The sequence below is a fragment of the Rhinoraja longicauda genome, chromosome 3 (genome assembly GCF_053455715.1).
Source record: "Rhinoraja longicauda isolate Sanriku21f chromosome 3, sRhiLon1.1, whole genome shotgun sequence".
NCBI lineage: Eukaryota > Metazoa > Chordata > Chondrichthyes > Rajiformes > Arhynchobatidae > Rhinoraja > Rhinoraja longicauda.
This window is the reverse complement of record NC_135955.1, coordinates 58,969,430-58,986,888: the sequence shown is the minus strand read 5'-3', so window position 1 is coordinate 58,986,888 and position 17,459 is coordinate 58,969,430. Positions and strand designations below refer to the sequence as shown.

The following is a 17,459-nucleotide window of genomic DNA, read 5'->3' as shown; positions in this document are numbered from 1 at the left end:
AGTTCACTAAATTTTCTTTTTGAGGTAGTGACTCAGCTAATTACAGGATAATAATTACAGATTTAAATGTATTGACTTCAAGAAGGCATTTGATACGAGAGTTTTGATAAAATTGAAGCTAATTGAGTACGTCGTAATTGTTATGGTTAGGAAACTGATTATGTGATGAGAAACAGACAGCAAGGTTGATTGGCAGGTTTTCACACCGCTAGGATGTGATGAATGAGTCCTAGAAGGATCACTGTTAAGGTCACTACTATTCATTGTATTCAATAATAAGAATATGAAAGGACAGAAAGCCACATTCCAATTTACAATGACCCACAGGTGGGATGACATTGTAATTTCACTGCTGACAAAGAGAGACAGAGACAGAACAAAAATGTTTAAGATATATATATATATATATATATATATATATATATAATATAATAAAACAGACAAATAAATAAACGATAGTAGTGCATGGTCAAAAATAACACCCCCAAATCTATATAGTGCAGAGCCTATTTGGAATTGTAGCATTTAAAAGCCCGATGATTGTCAAGAAAAAGCAGCTTCTGAAACTTAAAGTTACAGTTTTCATACTCCCATTCCTTGTTCCCGAAGGCTGGAGTGAAAAGAGAGCATGGACTGGGTGGTGTAGGTCTCTGATGATGCTGGCTGTGTTTTTGAGGCAGCGCCTCCTGTCAATCCCTTCGGTGGGGAGGTCACTACCTGTGATGGACTGAGCAGTGTTCATTACTTTTTACAATCTTCTTGGGGGTTTGAGTTGCTGAACAAGGCCGTGATGCAACTAATCAATATGCTCTCTTGTGTTCAATGGAGTATTCGTTGACATAACAAATCTCTCAATCCTCTTAGGAAGTAGAGGCATTGATGGGCCTTCTTTATGATCGCATCAATGTGTTGAGTCCAGGACAGACATAGACTTTAAAGATACAGACTAGGTGTCGGGGAAAGGAAAACAAGAGATTTAGATGGTGATGTAGAGAGATATAAAACAAATGAATGAAAGATAATCAAAAAAGTAATGATGATAAAGGAAACGGGCCATTGTGGGCTGTGGGCTGAGAGAAAACTAGTTACAGACAATGAGACTCAACAAGAGGAGTTGAGTATAGGAGCAAAGAGGTCCTTCTACAGTTGTACCGGGCCCTGGTGAGACCGCACCTGGAGTACTGTGTGCAGTTTTGGTCTCCAAATTTGAGGAAGGATATTCTTGCTATTGAGGGCGTGCAGCGTAGGTTCACTAGGTTAATTCCCGGAATGGCGGGACTGTCGTATGTTGAAAGGCTGGAGCAATTAGGCTTGTATACACTGGAATTTAGAAGGATGAGGGGGGATCTTATTGAAACATATAAGATAATTAGGGGATTGGACACATTAGAGGCAGGAAACATGTTCCCAATGTTGGGGGAGTCCAGAACAAGGGGCCACAGTTTAAGAATAAGGGGTAGGCCATTTAGAACGGAGATGAGGAAGAACTTTTTCAGTCAGAGAGTGGTGAAGGTGTGGAATTCTCTGCCTCAGAAGGCAGTGGAGGCCAGTTCGTTGGATGCTTTCAAGAGAGCTGGATAGAGCTCTTAAGGATAGCGGAGTGAGGGGGTATGGGGAGAAGGCAGGAACGGGGTACTGATTGAGAGTGATCAGCCATGATCGCATTGAATGGCGGTGCTGGCTCGAAGGGCTGAATGGCCTACTCCTGCACCTATTGTCTATTGTCTAACAAGACGACAGTAAAACTAGTCCAATGACTAGGATGGGGAAGGGACAAAGTGGGGGATGCAAGGGTTACTTGAAGTTAGAGAAATCAATATTCAACCACTGAGTAGTAAGCTGCCCAAGCGAAATACGAGATGCTGTTCCTTCAATTTACATTTGGGCTCACTCTGACAATGGAGGCCCAGGACAGAAAAGTCACTATGATAACGGGAAGGAGAGTTAGTGTTTGGGATATCAAAATGTCAGGAGATCTCGTAGGCAGAGGGGAACTGAGCAAAGGTGTTCAGCAAAGCGATCGCCGAGTCTGTGCTTGGTCTCGCCGATATATAGGGGGATACAGTAGACGAGGTTTGAGGAGGGGCAAGTGAACCTCTGCCTCATCTGAAAGGACAGTCGGGGTCCCTAGACAGAGTCAAGGAAGGAGGTATAGGGACAAATGTTGCATATCCTGCATTGCACGCAGCTGCATTGCAAGAGGGAAAAGGTTGAAACGCATAAAACAATTTTTGAAAGAGATTAATTTACTATTTCTCAAAAAACAAAATGCAATCAGCTAAGATTTAATTGTTGGGGCAGCGGACTTGTAGGTAGGGTTCAAGAAACTCTAATTGACAATGGATATAATTTACTCCATTTTGTAGTGGGATTAACAATGAGGTCATCAATGACTGTAAAATTCAAGTAACTGCAGATCTGCAGTTAACTGCAGATATCATGAAACTGCAGCCAGATTTGCCCAGGTCCTTCACAACATGTACTGCAACAACGCATCATTACAAAATACAAAGTTCATTACCCTCCCCAGAGACATTTTATCTTTACAATTGTGAAACTTCATTCTTTCACGTCTTAAATTCAATGTCGGAGATTGCTGAGAAATAAAATTAAATGGATAATTTCAAATGCCGTAGTTAATTCACATGCCATATTTCTTTGCTGATTTTGCTTTCTGTACATGTTTACATTTTAAAATTTCTACCTTTCATTTCTTGCTTTAAACTACCTTAGTGAATTCTTCAATTCGATAAGGGAAGGAAATACTGTTGCTTTGCCAGTAAACACTTTTCAGAACCCCTATTGAGGGCACATGTCTGAAACGGCTCCAAATGTTATAAGCTGCAATGCAAACATCTACAGATGATCTATGAGCAGCCACAAGCATAATGGACCAAAGAATTCCTTTGCCACTGATTCCAAAATCTAGGTTAATTATTTTCGACACTTGCTGCATCTTGTCCTGCAAATCTTTCCCACATCTGATAATAGATAAACATTGCTTTTAATGTTTTGCCTGTTTTGTATTATTATTGCTTTAGCTATTCTGGCTCTGGAATTCAGTTCCTTTACGGCAACTTAATTTCCAGACATTTTTATTATTAATTTGTTAACATTTATGAATAAAGGGACAGAAATGAAACTTAATTCTATATGCATCAAAATTTATATGTGTACTTGCAGACTTCAAAAATAAAATACCAGATTAGGTTTGGATAATGCAGGAATTATGAACCTTATGCACATTTCCACACAACCTCACACTGTTTCATGTCACAATGGAGGACCTCAGACCCAACCACAGTTCAAACAGTTAATAACAACATTTTTAATGAGCAGGCACATGGCCAGTAACTCAAATTTTGGCAATGTATGTAAAACATGTGTATATGGCCAAGAAAGCACCACACAATAGTGAAATATTTGTACCATCCCTGGCCCACTCAAAGTGGAGGAGGAACATTCAGAATAGCATTGAGAATCTCTCGTTCCTTCATCACAAGCTGGAAAGCCAGTAATATTATGTCCCAAATTACTTGCTCACCACATCACAAAGGCTACCTGCTCCAATTATGAGGGGAGTCTGTGGATTTCACATCATCCAGTTTGGAACCTAACGAAATGGAGGGAAAGCAACCTATTATAACAATACTAAAGTGACAGTGTTGCTTTTATGGACTCCGAACTATACATCAGGCAAGCTTCATTATTGTCATTGTTGCTTGATACTTTCTTTTCCAAAAAGAACCCAATGTTCATTAACTTCTAATTCTGTGCATCTTCAACTGATTTTGTTCTATTGGTAAGAAAAAAAAATCCTAGGTGCAGGAAAAGAAAAATTACACCCACCCTATTGGATCAAGCCAGAACAGAACTAAAAACATTTTGTCCATATGCTTGGAACTCAACATCTGCAGAGCAAATTTGAAAACGAGATTTTTAAAAGCAGAAATTACATCATGGGGAATCTGATAGCCTACACAAACTAACTACGAAAGATAATAGAGGAGCAAGATAGACCACTCGACCCTAAAAACCGTAGTAGGACATGGGTAAATTTCAGCACCATTTTAGGAAGCAGATTCTGTATGCTAGACTGGGCAGTGTTCACAACTCTCTGCGATTTCTTCGTAAATAAAATGTTTCCAAACAATTATTTTTGTTCAAACTTCTTGGATAAGTTGACAGGTGACATTTATAACTATTTCTTGAAGAGTTGCTGCTTCATGATCTTTAAACTTTGGATGTTACTGATTAAATATTTGCACTGGAGACCACTATCAGGCCAATTGATCATATTTAATGAACTGTTCTTCTTTGCTTTTTCTGTTAATTTTAATTTATCCTCCATGAGCTGTATCTCTTTTTGTTTGCCCTACATTTAAAAAAGTCATAGAAGCAGAGATTGGGCATTTGCAAACAATAGAACTCTACTGTAGCCACAATATAATTGAAAAGATATTTAACTTTATACTCAGAGCCAAGAAAATTTGAATTGGTGAATTGATTAGTTAAAAACCCTTGACAGCCACTAAAATGACCAATGTTCCCTGACGTGGTACAGATTGCATGAATCCAATTCAAACAGACACAGTGGTGGAGTAAATCACCAGGTCAGGCAGGATCTCTAGAGAAAAAGGATGGGTGAAGTTTCAGATTGGGACCCTTCTTCAGACATGGGGGGGAAGGTGAAGAGCTGGTATAAATCAGGACCTGATCTTTTCATTGGTTAGCTGATATGCGAAACAGTGCAACCCTGTATATCTCGCACACAAAATGATGTAAATCTTACCATGAATAACAGAAATAAAAAGTGTTATCCTTGTTTATGAAGTTCAGTTTTGGATGAATTAAAATTGAGGGGGTTGGTGCAATATACTGCTAACCCACAAATGTGTCGTTATGAAATATTCACATCTGAAAAATCCATAAATCACAAAAAAACAAAAAGGTGCCTATGTTATTTGACCAACTTGTGGGTTGAATTTAAATATGAAATTTTTACAAGTTGTAGGGTAGTGGGTAAGGATCGTGTTAATGCATGTAACTCATTTTTCACAAAAGTGAGGGTTAGCACCGTATTGCATCGACCCCCTCAATTATATGTTAAATTCAAAACTAAACTATGGTAGCAATGTACATTATTCATGTCTAAAGCTAGCACTTCTGTATCAGTGCAGGAATGTATGCATTACATTTTATTACACTAATATAGAATGAAAAAATATCTTGACATGTGTTCAGTTATTTTATTCATAATATTAGGATTTCTGGAAATAAGTTTGATGTCACAGATTGCGAATGTAAGCCCTAATGAAATGTATGTGAGAGAACAGTGATCATGATAAGGAGTACCATGTGCTGAGAAGTGATTGCATGACTGATGATATATATATATATATGTTATTTTTTTAAAAGAGAAACAAGAAAGGTGTGTGTGTGTGTGTGTCTCTGTGTGTCTGTGTGTCAAATTAAACCATAAACCACAAAGGCCGATTCATGTACATCATGTCAAAAATAAGATAAAGAGAGAAATAGAGCGTTGCTTTCAATCAAAGTTGCTTCTTATCCACGAGAAGGAACTTTAAGATCTATTTATCTCTATCTTGCCACACACATATACATACACATATACATACATATATAATAAGTTAAATTTGTGCATAGTGTGTGTTAGAGCAATACAAGGGAAACTGCACAAAAGAGGGGGCTGGGGAGAAAGGATGGGAGGGAAATGGGCAGAAACAGCAAGAAAGAATAAAATCAGAGAGATTAAGCAGGGGAAAACATTTTAAAAGAAAAATAACAATAATCTGTGAATTGATAGGTGAGATATATTCTTCATTTTTATGGTATCATCACACATACTGTTCCCCCACAACACTGATTATACTGCGAGAGGCATAACGAATGGCGGGTTTTGCTTCCTAAAATGGCGGATGGTCTGCTCCGTTGAGTACGACACTTCAGTATACGTGATTTCGCAGGAGTGGTCTATCTTGCTCCTCTATTATCTTTGCTAACTACCATCCACAATTTAGAAAATCGTGTCAATAGAGTCAAGGATATTTAATTGTATTGATTTACTTGTTGCAGTTTTACAGGCCTGTAACAGATAATATATAGTATAAAATAAAATAAATTAACAACTGTATTACTAAATAATCATAATAGTGCAAAAGAAATCTACATTGGGGCATTTAGGAATTAATACCACGAACAAATATGTAATACTGAATTTCAATTATACTCTGAAATAACTGCAGAAATTGTTTTACCGCTCCCTTTCCCCCACCCCTCTCCACACTCATCACTCTACAGTGGTTAAAAAGTTCTTACATTAAAGAAATTAAATATATTAAATACAATTGCATCTATTTTGTGCAGACATAAAAGTGAATAAGAAGCAACATGATAGACCAAGCAAAGTTAAGCCGAGGGAGAGAAAGGAAATCACAAAAAAAGGCAGTGCTGGATTAACTCGGGTAGCATCTCTGGAGAACATGGATGTATGTTTCACGTCGGGACCCTGATTTGGCGGGGGGGGGGGGGGGAGGAGGTGAAAACAGGGAAAGACGAGAGGCAGAACAAAGCAAGGCTGGTGGCAGGTAGATACAGGCGAGTGTGGTTTTTGAGATTGTTGGAACAGAGGCCGGAGATTACAACCGAGTGTGTGAGACAGAATGATTAAAGAGTTGCAAATTATGGTCAGTGGAAGGAATGTGGGTGTGAGGGAGAGTAATAGGTGAGAGTTCAGATGGGGTACAGATGAATGGGCGGTGGGGGTGGGAGGGGTTGTAGGAGTTACATGAAATTAGAGAATTCAATTTTCATACAGATGGGTTGTAAGTTACCCAAACGGAATATAAAGTGCTGTTCCTCCAGTTTGTGTGTGACCTCACTCTGGCAATGGAGAAGGCCTAGGACATAAAGGTCAGTATGGGAATGGGGGTCAAAACGGTAGGCAACCAGGAGATCCAGTGGGCCTTGGCGGACCGAGCACCAAGAAAAAAACATCACGGTTTCTTCTTCAAATTACTTTAACATTTTAAAAAAACTATGGATTTCAAGTATTCTAATTAGCTCACCAACTTTTTTTGACATTTAGAAACAGAAAAGGCTTTGATTTGTGGCCCTGCAATTCAACTTTCAAATGGGCTTGAGAGGGAGAGACAAAGATGTAAAAATAAAAGGAAAGAAGCTGACCGGTTTCCTGCCTCTGTCATTTGATTGTTTTTATGAAATAAAATGAAATTGGTAAAGTTCAGTAGAATGTCTCACCCCTTTGCTCATGGAGTGACCAAGAAAGTGTTTTAAGTGGATGTAGGATTCAAGCTCATGAACAATAGGATTCATGGGCAGCTAGGAAGTACAGATAATAATTGGAAAATTATAGATTGAACTCAAAGGAATAGGAGCCTTGGGGCAGGATACAAAAAAGTTAGGAAGGAAGTCATTAACAATTATGCTTTTCTCGACAACACAATTACCGTCTCTGATTTCTTCCTCTGTCACATTACCCGCCATCTATTGTCAAAAGTGAAATGTAATGCAGAAGTCTTTTAACTCTCCACTTTTCAATTAGAAAGCCAAAAAGGTAAGTGGCCAGATTTTTGGGGAGATGCAAGCAGTTCCAAGTGTTATTGCAGCATTTCCTATCGTATATGCTGAAGGAAGAATTTTGTGCATACATGCAAACACTTAAGTCCTGAACTTGTCATAGCTGTGCAATTGCAACTTCACAATTCCTCTGATGGATTGTGGAGAGAAATGTAGCTAAGCGTTTGTAATTTTTAGACTTTGTAAAGAATGTATTTTAATTGCTTAGATTTTTATTATTTTGACACATACATATGCACACATAATATTGAGTTCAAGGTATCCTTGCGAAATGTTCCTGAATTTAAGAAATATTGAGCTTTCACAGCCAGTTGGGCAGGATGCCTGTCTTAGATTGCTGTTTTTTAGAAGCAGTTTTCCATGTAGGTCTTGTGGCAACCCATCCAACATTACTGGATCTATACAAAGAAAGCACTGCAACTCTGTAGAACATTTGGCAGAGCTTTATGCCGGCATTTCATTAAATTTTCTCTCTCTAGGACTGGTGAAGGTGGGAACAACAGGATGAATCACATTGATGTGTGAATTTTAGCCCCAATCAGCAGGGAAAATGAACAATCTGGTACTGAGTACAAATTCCAAGCCAAAAAAAATATATATACTGTAAACCCCAAACTATGCCCAACACCACTCAGTAATGACATTACTTATTTCATTGTAAGCAATACAACAGATTTGCTAGTTTAGCTCATTTATATTGTAACAATGGTATCGGTTTTCCCAGTGTCACCCACTTTTTCTATCACACCAGATATCGTTTAAGTGAGTGTGATGCAAATTACTTGCATGTTTACATTTCCATTTGTCCTCCCAGTTTATAAAATATGCCCCCTTAGTGGCACCGTGCTAGATTCTCCCATTTGTAGGTTTTTGAAATGAAGCAGTTTTTCTTTGAAACAAATAATTTTGAGTAACATGTTGCATAATTCTCTTACTTTTTAATATCATTCACTCATCAATTCGTAAACTTTGCTGATTTACAGTTTGAAATTCTCTGTCTATTTCACACTATTACTGTCTCTGTTGGCTTCCAGCCTCTATTTTCACTTTTCAGTGATTCTCAATGATTACTTTCTTGCACTACACTCCATATATTGTCCCATTTTCTCTCCCTCCAATTTTATCCCAATCATCACGTTTCCACTCCCTTACTCTTTCTTTCTACCTGTCACATTGTACTTTACTTCCGTTCACTGCTTCATGTGTCAGGAAACTGTCACATAGGGAAGAGTAGGTACAAGGGCCCAGAGTATCCTCACCTTACCTCTTAGAAATGTGAATGACATGACCTTTTCACTACAGATCTGCAGTCATAACGTTACTTAAGTAATTTCAGAATTTTGACAATGAATAAGTATGTCCATGTTGGAACACTACATAACTGAGAAGATTTCTCCATCTCAGATTGTTCTTTATGATGTCTTTTCATTTCAAATCTTACCCAATAACTCTGTCCTATTCTTCACCACACTTTAAAGTCCCCAAAACTCCAATCCAAATTTCCACCATTACCACATCCTTCAACTTCACTTTAATTTATCACAAATGCTCGTTATCGTTAACTACTCATTACCGCCAACCCCAGTTAATTCCTTCAATGAATTGACATCGTCAACTGGTTTGTTGCTCCTCCGTGTAACTCAACCGTTCATCAATCTTTCCCTGATCCTTTCACTTTTAATCATGCTGATCCCAAGATAAAAATTCCTTTGTAAATGAAGCACACTGTTTCGGAAAACCATGCCGGTTCTATCAGTATCTTTTTATGCACTAAATAAATTTTGTGTAATTGCTCTTATTGCACTTTAAGAAGAATTTAAATGGAATAAACATCCTTCTATCAAAATGGTGTGTGTTCATTTGAAGTCAAGAGATCTTGCTCCAAGTTGCTGCATCTGGGGCAAATCATTTTTATTTGCAACACTGGAAGCAAATAATTCCTTGTTTGAGAAATGAATAATTTCTGGGGTACTTTTAAATAAGAGTTGCTGCTAATAAGATACAAGCACAAGAGGAAAATTTCTAAAGCAGAATTTTCTGAATCAGAAACCACTTTAGACCCACCATCATTCACAAACACGAGAAAAACAATGATTCAGCACATTTAAGCTGCGTTACTGTCATATTCATTAACACATACCAAATCCTGTTATTGAGCTGCACTTGAGCCGAGATTGTTCCAGGCATGGAGGAGAGAAGGTAGGGGAAAGACAAGTGTGAAGAGAAGGTAGGGGAAAGACAAGTGTGAAGAGAAAGGAAATAAAATTGGTTTGACATCAAAAGAAAATGATCAGTCAACTTTTTACAATCATAGATATCATTTTCCCCCCTTCCTCTTGGTGGAGTGGGAGGAAAGTTTATTCTCTTCTGTGTAATGTAGAAGTTTGTCAGTTATGAAGCTTTGTCGCAGCTGGGACGAAGATCTCCTATGGCTGCAACACTACGCAGAAATTATATCTGTTAGATCAGGGTCATATATTTATGTTCTAGATCAATTTATCAAGACTTCCACGTAGAAATGTGCTGTTAACATAGTATACAATATGTTCAGTGTGTATATATATACACTCACAAGTACACACACATATATATACATATGCATATATACGTATACACATACACACGCACACACAAAAGACAAATAATAATAATAATAATAATAGTCTATTGTAGTTCAGAGCTTATTTGAGGTTGTAGTGTTTAACAGCCTGATGGCTGTAGGGAAGAAGCTGTTCCTGAACGTTACAGTTTTCAAGCTCCTGTACCTTCTTCCCGATGGCAGGAGTGAAATGAGAACTTGGTCAGGATGGTGCGGGTCTCTGATGATGCTGGCTGCCTTTTTGAGGCAGTGACTCCGATAAATCCCTTTGATGGTGGGGAGATCAGAGCTGGTGATGGACTGGGCAGTGCTCACAACATTTTGCAGTCTTTTTCGCTCCTGGGCGTTCAAGTTGCTGAACCAGGCCATGATGCAACCAGTCAATATGCTCTCTATTGTACATCTGTCGAAGTTCAAGAGAATCTTCTCTGACATACCGAATCTCCGTAATCTTCTCAGGAAGTAGAGGCGTTGATGTACTTTATTTATAATTGCATCAGTGTGCTGGGTCCAGGAAAGATCTTTGGGAATATGCATACCCAGGAATTTGATGTTTTTGACTCTCTCTACCATCGTCCCGTTGATATAAACAGGATTGTGAGTCCTCATCCTTACTCTTCCAAAGTCCACAATCAGTTCATTGGTTTTACTGATATTGAGAGCCAGATTGTTGTGCTGGCACCATTTGGTCAATCGGTCGATCTCACATCTATACTCTGACTCATCACCATCTGTAATTCGGCCAACAATGGTGGTGTCGTCGGCGAACTTGAAGATGGAGTTCGCACTCTGTCCGGCTACATAGTCATGAGTATAGAGTGAGTAGAGCAGGGGGCTGAGCACACAACCTTGAGGTGCTCCCGTACTGATTGTTAATAAGGAAGAAGTATTTCTGCCAATTCTAACAGACTGTGGTCTGTGGGTGAGGAAGTCGAGGATCCAATTGCAGAGGGATGCGCAGAGGCCCAGTTCCGTGAGCTCGGTAACCAACTTTAAATTTAAAAAATGTATTCAATTATTTAAAAACAATATTTACAATGCAATAAAACAAAATAGAACCCACCACCAGAATACAATACAAACAAATATACCAAATGAAACTATTATACAACTATATTACAATCCCTATCCAGTATGCATCCAAACCCCCGCTGTGTCCAACAGTCCTGGAAATCCCCCAGGGTACCCGTGGACAGCGCGTAGTCCCTCTCCAACACCACCCGGGCGCGTCGTAACCCCGGAAAAGGGGCAGGCAGCTTGCTCGGGCAGAGCCCTCTTCCGCCTGGCACCTGGTAACCAGCTTGGAGGGGATGATGGTATTGAACGCCGAGCTGTTCGGCGCAAGTGGTTTTAATTGTCCAAGTAGTCCATTGCAGAGTGGAGAGCCAATAAGATCGCATCCTCCATTGACCTGTTGTGACTGACGGTAGGCGAACTGACGTGGGTCGAGGTTCTTGTTGAGGTAGGAGTTGATATGCACCATAACCAACCTCTCAAAGCACTTCATCACCATGGACGTTCGTGCCACTGGTCGATAGTCATTGAGGCACGTCACCTTACTCTTGTTGGGTACTGGTATTATTGATGCCCTCTTAAAGCAGGTGGGAACCTCAGACCTCAGTCAAGAGAGGTTGAAAATGTCCGCAAAAACCTCAGCCAGTTGGTCTGCACAGGTTTTGAGAACTCGACCGGGTATATCATCAGGTCCAGGCGCTTTCCGAGGGTTCAGCCCCTGAAGGATTTTCTGACATCGGCCTCTGTGACTGTGACTGTAATGCCATCAGGGCGTATGGGGGCTCGGAAAGGCACATCAGTGTTCTCCCTATCAAAGCATGCATAGAACGCATTGAGCTCGTTAGGGAGAGATGCGTCGTTGTCGCTTGAGCTGCCTCCTGATTTCGCCTTGTAGAAGGTAATGGCATTCAAGCCCTGCCACATTTGCCGAACATCCGCCTCATCTTTCAGCTTTGAGCGGAAGTCCCTTTTGGCCTTTTTGATGGCCTTGTCAAGGTCGTATCTGGACTTCTTGTAGACCTCTGCGTCACCAGACCTGAATGTCTGGGATCTGGTCCTCAGAAGAATGCGGATCTCCTGGTTCATCCAAGGCTTCCACTGATTAACTTCTTAATTGGATGACGTTCACACAAAATGCTAACAGTCGAATATACAGTGGAAGTCCACTTTTTACTTTAGCATCCAAAGAATGGCCTTTTGGATGAGTACCTTGTGACAAATCACCAATTTTCACACAGATACATTTTTGCCATGAGTTTATTTATCAGATATTAATTAGGAAAACAATCATGCACCAGCAAAGCTGACAGAGAGTCTTAAAACTGCAAGATATAAATTGATGCCCATGTTTTTTTTGATAATGTCACAAGGTTTCCATGATAAAATTAGCTTCCCAATTATCTGATAACATTGCACACAATTAACATGCAGAAACTGGAGTTACTATCCTTTGGTTCACTGCACAATTTCTTCCAGATTCATCTTTAGCATAGCAAGTTGCACCAGTATCATAATCAACATAGCAAGCTTATAGCAACAGTTTCGGGCAGAATGCCAGTTGGCGGAGCTACTCAGTATTCCCTTGGTATTTCTAATAACCCCAAATCCCAACTTATCAAGAATTTATTTCATTCTTCTTGAAAGTTCTATACATGTAATCGGACCCACATTTTTCCCATCTATTTTAGCAAAAGAAATTTCAGCTCTCATTTCCTTTCCCATTATTAGTAACTTTGACACCTAACGTATAAAGAAAGTGCAAAGTGTCGACAAAATTCGTCTATGTCCTTATAATTTTTGAATGCATTTTATTTCCACTTTAATTTGCAAGACAAAGCTCCAGTTTAGTCAACTCTTCTTGCATGCCATTTCTCAAAGTTTACGGGTCAATCATGTAGCATTTTCTGTAAAAGGAAAGCTTTAACTGCAAGTAGTTTTGCAGATGTAGTCTCATCAGAATCAGGGCGGCGCGGTGGTGCAGCGGTAGAGTTGCTGCCTTACAGCGAATGCAGCGCCGGAGACTCAGGTTCGATCCTGACTACGGGCGCCGCCTGTACGGAGTTTGTACGTTCTCCCCGTGACCTGCGTGGGTTTTCTCCGAGATCTTCGGTTTCCTCCCACACTCCAAAGACGTACAAGTATGTAGGTTAATTGGCTGGGCAAATGTAAAAATTGTCCCTAGTGGGTGTAGGATAGTGTTAGTGTGCGGGAATCGCTGGGCGGCGCGGACCCGGTGGGCCAAAGGGCCTGTTTCTGCGCTGTATCTCTAAATCTAAATCTAAAAAAGCAGTTTTAAAATGTCATCTCTAAGTAAAAACAAAATGCTGGAAACATTCAGGTCAGGCAATGTCTGAAGAAAGAAAATAACTGAAGTAACATTTCCGGGCAGAGATGAAAAGTCTCAAACTTCATATATTAATTTTGAACATTTTTCCATCAATGCTGCCTGTCGTGCAGAGCATTTCCAATAGTTTATTATTTCACCCCAGAATATTAATGGTGATAAAATGTACTCCATTATTATCAACAATATACCATGATAAACTACATGCAGCAGGACCTAAAAACAGACTTCAAGGTTTGTCAATCATTACCTTAGAATATTCATTCTGTCATAAACATAAACACAGCCAGAATCATGGCCCAGTGTAATCATTATGGTGTCGCAGTGGAATCTTTAATTGGATCATCTGCACTCTTCTGTTTTAACCTTCTAACCCAATTCTGCAGTAACTAATGGTTATTCTAGTATTAATTCTATTTTAAGCTTTATTGCAGTGTAATGATGTCATCTACTATCATACAAATTAGATCCATTTAAAAATCAGGCATTCGGCCTTTTAAAAAAATAATCAATTTGAAAGCACAGGAAAACACTTAGGTGCCAGGCTAAATGTCTTAAAAACAAGATAAGTTGTGACATTTCAAAATAGCTCGTGCCATACACAGATAATCTCATTAATCAATGCATTTGTCAGGGAGGTTAAAAGCACAATGCCAGTTGCATCTTGAAGTTCAAACTTTTCACTGGTTAATATTTCTCAAGAACAAATATATTACAGTAAGATATTTTAGTGATTAGATTACATAGACCATAACCCAAAGCTCAAGCAGAGGAGTTTAACCCTACAGTCCTATCAACCATGCTCAAGCAGTAAGTGTACGTCCTGCCTAACAACTTGAATTCATATAAATGTTTACAAAGATCAATAATTGCAGCGCTGTGGATGCATTTAAAAGACAGAGGCAAAATGTTTTTTTTTGTTGTTCTTCAGATAAGCTTCCAGTACAAACACACAGATGAAGACATCACTGAATAACTCAAGAGCACTAAGTATATTTGTCACCTGAAACAAAAATTTTGCAATGTATTAATCTCTCTCCCACGATTGAATGCTGTTTCACTCCTAAAAATGAAGCTCTCTATTAATTCCCATGAGACTATTTCCCCTTCATTGATGTTTACTATCTGTACAATAGGATCAATCTCTGTGGTTATTGTGAACAGGCAATCCATTTCATTATATAATCCAAGGTAATGACATCCCTCATTATATCACTAGCTTTCTCTGCCTGCAAAGAGTGCACTTGGTACAATTGTGTGTTTCTCTACTTTTGGCTTTGTGAAGGCTGGTCATTTGTGAATGTTGTACAGTACTGTACATTGCTTATCAAAATGTGGTACTCCAAAGTCCCAGTTGATGAAATGGTGTATATTATCAAAATCTTGGAGGAAAGATCAGATGGTTTTAAATTTCAGTTTTTTGACTTGGGAATTGAATAAAATCATAAACGAAAAAGAATCACTGCATTGTTAGGCCCTATTTATGTAATCCAATAGTCTACTTACAAGAAAAAGTACAAATCGTGTGCTATACAACTTGCATCCTCTTTGGGATGTTCAGCCATATCAGTCAACCAATGCCACAGAATAAAGGGGACCTATGTATTGTGATCGTTTCCAAATCAATCATCGTTTAATCCCCCCCCCCCTCTCTCCTCCCTCCCCCCCTCCCCCCCCTCCCCCCCTCCCCCTCTCCCTCTCCCCCTCCCTCTCCCTCTCCCTCCCCCTCCCCCTCCCCCTCAATGAATAACAGCACATCAAAAACACCAGTTCCACTCTACAAATACGTATTTATTTGAAAATTAACTACAGGATTAACTGAAATGAGATGCTCCGGATTGTTATAATTGATCAAATACGTTTACAATGCTTTGCCAATACAAAATGACTTCACTTAAAGGATTCCGATGAGGGCTTTACAGGAAGATATCACAGCAAATTATCTGTTTTGGTGCCTGCAAGTAGGACATTCTAATTATCAAAGAGCAAATAATCCTGATTGCCACATATACCCTTTCTAGGTAATAAAATCAGAGATAATGACGATATTTCCAAATCGGCATCACAATACCTCGAAAGTTAATACATAACACGAAACGAATAGTAGATCACAACCCGCAACCTCACGTATGTGGCTGAGTGAGAGCGGACACACAATTTGTTACATTCCCTTGGTGTGGCGGGGGGGGGGGGTCGGGTCTCCGGCCAAGGGTGGTCTTTTAAAAATAAATGCAAACTATTTGCTTTTTAAAAAATACACAATGCATTAACCCCATCCCATCCGCTCCATCTCCAAGACTCACCGAGTAGTAGCAGTTTGAGCTCTCTGCGCGCATCCCGCTTGTCTCTCCGCAGCTGCCTCTCGATCTCCGCGTTGATCCTTTTTGCTTCTTTCGCCTCCTCGCTCAGGCAGCACGCCATGATGGAGTCGAGAGTCATGGAGCCGGCTTGTGTGTGCAATGTGCTTGTGTGTGTGCAATGTGCTTGTGTGTGCAATGTGCTCGTGTGTGCAATGTCTGTGTGTGTGCAATGTGTTTGTGTGTGCAATGTTCGTGTGTGTGTGCAACGTCCGTGTGTGTGTGCAACGTCCGTGTGTGTGTGTGTGTGTGTGTGTGCAATGTCTGTGTGTGTGGGAGGGGGGTCCTCCTCAGTATTCTACAACCTTACTAAACATGGAGAATATGCGGGGAGTTTTTAAAATGGGGGTTGCAGGAGAAGGAAAAAAAATCACAATGACACTGTAAATCTGGCACACAAACCAGAAGGGCTGAGGCTGACTATTTTCAAAATCGGGAGCTAGAGATTTCCAATCTCTCTCCTGGTCCTTGGGTTTTTCTCCTGGCGCGATAATGGATTACAAGTCTGTCTATCCTGCGACAACCCTCTTCACTCTTGCTCCTTGCAACGTGCAGACACACGGTTGTTGATTCCGTGCCGCTGTCACTTTCTCCGCCGTTAGCTTCGCGACCAGTTTCTGGAGCCGGAGAGGCGGCCGGGAGCGGGGAAAGGAAGGAGGGGGGTGTGAGAGAGAGAAAGAAAGAAAGGGGGGTGGGGTGAGAGAAAGAAAGAGAGAGAAAGAAAGAAAGAAAGAGAGAGAGAGGGAGAGAGAGGAAAAAAACTGCTGCTGTTGTTGCTGCTGCCGCTGCTTTCCCCCAGATCCACGGGCGTGGTAAACTGGAAAGAATATGGCGGACACTTCACTCCCTCCCTCTCACTGGAGGGACTGGGAATGCAGCTGCAAAATCACAGTTGCTGCACACACCTGGGAGAGGGAGAGGGAGAGGGAGAGTGGGGTCCCTGAAAAACAGTCAGAGGCGATGCTGAGCCGAGGGACTGGAAGAATGCATTTTATTATCCGCGTTATTCTTGTTCCCAAATGGACATTTTGAATAATTTCCCATTTATTACATTTGTGCATACACTTTTGGCTTGATTGCCTCGTCCCCGGTTGTATGAAACCCGTAGTGGGTTTCTGTAGCAAAAAAAAATGACGCTGTAAATCAAAAAGGGTTGGGGGGGGGGGGGTGTAGATTTTATGACCAGTAGCATACTTTTATGTGAATTATGCATGGTAATGGATTTAAAAAACTTAGAAAAGTAGATATTGCGCCACTTTTTTTCTCCTTGTTTTGCTGAGGTCCAATATTTAGACGAATATTTGTTGTACATCGTAAGCACGTCGTAACCTTCCTCTCGATGTTGAAATATCAATTTAAGATAGGATGAATAATTTCAAATTGCCCTATCCCGTATTCTGTTGACACATCCACAGAGCAACAGGACGCCACTGCTTATTCAGATGCATCCTTTTAAAAACGATATAGACTCAGAAATATCGAGATACTACCAAATGAACGCTTATGTTTTTATTGTGCTTGAAAA

At 40.1% G+C, this 17,459-nt stretch overlaps 1 protein-coding gene across 1 annotated transcript in view; it reads right to left on the bottom strand.

Moving 5' to 3' along the window:
• LOC144592031 (guanine nucleotide-binding protein G(q) subunit alpha-like) overlaps positions 1-16,787 on the bottom strand; it is a 153,412-nt gene extending 136,625 nt beyond the window's left edge. Inside the window, 1 exon segment of the mRNA XM_078396223.1 lies at positions 15,881-16,787. Coding sequence (XP_078252349.1) covers positions 15,881-16,016 — 136 coding nt within the window. The 5' untranslated portion in view covers positions 16,017-16,787.
• Between the last annotated feature and the right edge of the window lie 672 nt (positions 16,788-17,459).